At 56.2% G+C, this 3,799-nt stretch overlaps 1 protein-coding gene across 1 annotated transcript; it reads left to right on the top strand.

The window, feature by feature from the left end:
* The first annotated feature begins 607 nt into the window (after positions 1 to 607).
* Positions 608 to 3,293, top strand: LOC116406870 (collagen alpha-1(I) chain-like). Its single transcript, XM_031891860.1, has 4 exons — positions 608 to 630; positions 715 to 1,497; positions 1,619 to 2,733; positions 3,286 to 3,293. The coding sequence occupies exons 1-4, from the start codon at positions 608 to 610 to the stop codon at positions 3,291 to 3,293; spliced, it is 1,929 nt and encodes a 642-aa protein (XP_031747720.1).
* The last annotated feature ends 506 nt before the right edge of the window (positions 3,294 to 3,799 follow it).

Genomic DNA, 3,799 nt, shown 5'->3' with positions numbered 1-3,799 from the left:
GCTATTATCCCCCACTGCTACTATAGCACCATCTCTCCCTACTATACCTGCTTATCCCACAGCCCCCAGTCCCTTCCCAGAGGCTATTATCCCCCCACTGCCTACTATAGGCACCATCTCTCCCTACTATACCTGCTATCCCACAGCCCCCCAGTCCCTTCCCAGAGGCTATTATCCCGCCCACTGCTTACTATAGGCACCATCTCTCCCTACTATACCTGCTATCCCACAGCCCCAGTCCCTTCCCAGAGGCTATTATCCCCCCACTGCTACTATAGGCACCATCTCTCCCTACTATACCTGCTATCCCACAGCCCCAGTCCCTTCCCAGAGGCTATTATCCCCCCACTGCTACTAGTACTACTGCTACTGGTATTTACCTGCTTGTAGGACTGGGGATCTGTTACCTGTCACTGGGCTGCTCTCCTCCCCATGGAAGGGCTGAGGGGGCTGTTCCATAGGTAGTTATGTGTCAGGCAGAGTCATGTATAACAGTAATAGAGCTGGAGCTCCCTCTAGTGGCTAAAAGAGTTTCTGTAAACCCAGGATTATTATGGGAATCTTTCATCCCTTATTCTAGATATGGGGTGTAAATGGGGGAGTCTAAATGGGAATGTGGGGGTTCCTGAGGTACAGGGAGGCCGCAGCTTTGGACAAGAAGTTCAGGGCCCCATGAGTGAGGATCTGATAGAGACAGACTGGCTCCGGATATAGAACACACCAGGGGAACCAGTACCCAGAGGGGAACCGGTACCCAGAGGGGAACCGGTACCCAGAGGGGAACCAGTACCCAGAGGGGAACCAGAACAAAGAGGGGAACCGGTACCCAGAGGGAACCAGTACCCAGAGGGGAACCAGAACCAAGAGGGGAACCGGTACCCAGAGGGAACCAGTACCCAGAGGGGAACCAGAACCAAGAGGACCCGGTACCCAGAGGGAACCAGTACCCAGAGGGGAACCAGAACCAAGAGGGGAACCGGTACCCAGAGGGAACCAGTACCCAGAGGGGAACCAGAACCAAGAGGGGACACCGGTCACACAGAGGAACCAGTACCCAGAGGGGAACCAGAACCCAAGAGGGAAAACCGTAACCCAGAGGGAAACAGTACCCAGAGGAGGAACCGTACACAAGAACCAGTACCCAGAGGGGAACCAGAACCAAGAGGGGAACCGGTACCCAGAGGGAACCATACCCAGATGGGAACCAGGTAAACAGAGCGAACCGTTACCCAAGAGGCGGAACGTACACAGGAGGGAACAGTACCCAGGGGAAACCGGTACACAGAGAGGAACAGTACCCAGAGGGGAAACCGGTACCACAGCAGGGAAACCGCGTAAACCCAGAGGGGAACAGTACCCACGAGGCGGACACCAGTACCCAGAGGAAACCCAGTACATGAGGGAACCAGTACCCAGAGGGGAACCGGTACACAGAGGGGAACCAGTACCCAGAGGGAACCAGTACACAGAGGGGAACCAGTACCCAGAGGGAACCCAGTACCCAGAGGGGAACCAGTACCCAGAGGGGAACCAGTACACAGAGGGGAACCAGTACCCAGAGGGGAACCGGTACAGAGAGGGAAACCAGCTACCCCAGAGGGCGAACCACGGTACCCAGAGGGAACCAGTACCCAGAGGGGAACCGGTACACAGAGGGAACCAGTACCCAGAGGGGAACGGTACAACAGCAGCGGAACCAGTACCCAGAGGGGAACCAGTACCCAGAGGGGAACGAGTACCCAGAGGGAACCAGTACCCAGAGGGGAACCAGAACCAAGAGGGGAACCGGTACCCAGAGGGAACCAGTACCCAGAGGGGAACCAGAACCAAGAGGGGAACCGGTACCCAGAGGGAACCAGTACCCAGAGGAACCAGAACCAAGCAGGGGAACCGGCTACCCAGAGGCGGCAACAGTACCCAGAGGGGAACCAGAACCAAGAGGGGAACCGGTACCCAGAGGGAACCAGTACCCAGAGGGGAACCAGAACCAAGAGGGGAACCGGTACACAGAGGGAACCAGTACCCAGAGGGGAACCAGAACCAAGAGGGGAACCGGTACCCAGAGGGAACCAGTACCCAGAGGGGAACCGGTACACAGAGGGAACCAGTACCCAGAGGGGAACCGGTACCCAGAGGGAACCAGTACCCAGAGGGGAACCGGTAAACAGAGGGAACCAGTACCCAGAGGGGAACCGGTACACAGAGGGAACCAGTACCCAGAGGGGAACCGGTACACAGAGAGAACCAGTACCCAGAGGGGAACCGGTACACAGAGGGAACCGCTACCCAGAGGGGAACCAGTACCCAGAGGGGAACAGTACCAGAGGGAAAACCATACCCAGAGGGAACCAGTACCAGAGGGGAACCCGGCTTTACCACAGAGGAACCAGCTACCCAGAGGGAACCAGTACACAGAGGGGAACCAGTACCAGAGGAACCATACCCAGAGGGAACCAGTACCCAGCAGGAACCAGTTTTACACAGAGGGGAACCAGTACCCAGAGGGGAACCGGTACAGAGAGGGGAACCAGTACCCAGAGGGGAACCGGTACCAGAGGGAAAACCAGCTAACCCAGAGGGGAAACCGCGTACACAGAGGGAACAGTTACCCAGAGGGGGAACGGTACACCAGAGGGAACCAGTACTCCAGAGGGAACCGGTACACCAGAGGCGAAACCAGTAACCCAGAGGGGAACCGGTACCCAGAGGGAACCAGTACCCAGAGGGGAACCGGTACACAGAGGGGAACCAGTACACAGAGGGGAACCAGTACACAGAGGGAACCAGTACCCAGAGGGGAACCAGTACCCAGAGGGAACCAGTACACAGAGGAACCAGTACCCAGAGGGGAACCAGTACCCAGAGGGGAACCAGTACCCAGAGGGAACCAGTACCCAGAGGGGAACCAGTACCCAGAGGGGAACCAGTACCCAGAGGGAACCAGTACCCAGAGGGAACCAGTACCCAGAGGGGAACCAGTACCCAGAGGGAACCAGTACCCAGAGGGGAACCAGTACCCAGAGGGAACCGGTACACAGAGGGGAACCAGTATCTGGTTTGCATGCAGGGGGCAGGGCCCTACAGGGGCAGCTTAAGATCTTTCAGGGGTCAGCTGATTGGATTGTTATTTGCATGAGTGTAATTGCCCCTGACAGTGTATTTTTGTTCCCTGCCCCTGATATAAGCTGGCCTCAGGATTGCCTTTCCAAGGTCGCAGTTTTGCCCCTGAGATTTCCTGCCCCGACCCCGTCACTTCACACATGATTGCCCTATTTGTCTCCCAAGGCCACTAATTGCCCCTGTCCCAAATCCCAGCTATTCCCTGGTCTGGGCCCCCATTGTTCTGCCCGCTGCAGGCTACACAGCATCACCATATAGCCATGCACATTCTGCCTCCATAGGTATAGGCTCTACCAACATAGCGAATCCCTCCATAGAACTGGGGGTAATTGGATCCACAAAGGCAAATCCCCAGCTCATCCACAGGGTGGCAGTACAGCCTTATAGGTATATAGTGCTACAGTGTATCCCCCCAACATACTCAGAACAATCAGAGCTGATTGCGCCCCCTAGTGCTCGGTTGGAGAGGGAGGAGGAAAACCGCAGAATAAAACTGTGGGGCAACTGGCATTTTAGGGACATGGGGGAGGGAATCACATGGGGTTTGCCCCTAAGCTGATTGGCTTTATATACATGTGAACTTTATTTTTATGATTTCAGCCATTTTACACCGCTAATACCCTGAGTGTAACAGGAGCGCCCCCCATAGCAGCCACCCTGAGGCTCTGATTTCTGGGGG

The sequence above is a fragment of the Xenopus tropicalis genome, chromosome 8 (assembly GCF_000004195.4).
Source record: "Xenopus tropicalis strain Nigerian chromosome 8, UCB_Xtro_10.0, whole genome shotgun sequence".
Lineage (NCBI taxonomy): Eukaryota > Metazoa > Chordata > Amphibia > Anura > Pipidae > Xenopus > Xenopus tropicalis.
This window is presented reverse-complemented; position numbering and strand designations above follow the sequence as displayed.

What these genes read in the sequence shown, in the direction of transcription:
- LOC116406870 (XM_031891860.1), top strand. Translation starts at nt 608, where the DNA reads ATGGGAATGTGGGGGTTCCTGAG. An exon ending in GGAATGTGGGGGTTCCTGAG is followed by an intron (nt 631 to 714) that starts GTACAGGGAGGC and finishes CTCCGGATATAG; the next exon opens with AACACACCAGGGGAACCAGT. An exon ending in CAGTACCCAGAGGGAACCCA is followed by an intron (nt 1,498 to 1,618) that starts GTACCCAGAGGG and finishes CACGGTACCCAG; the next exon opens with AGGGAACCAGTACCCAGAGG.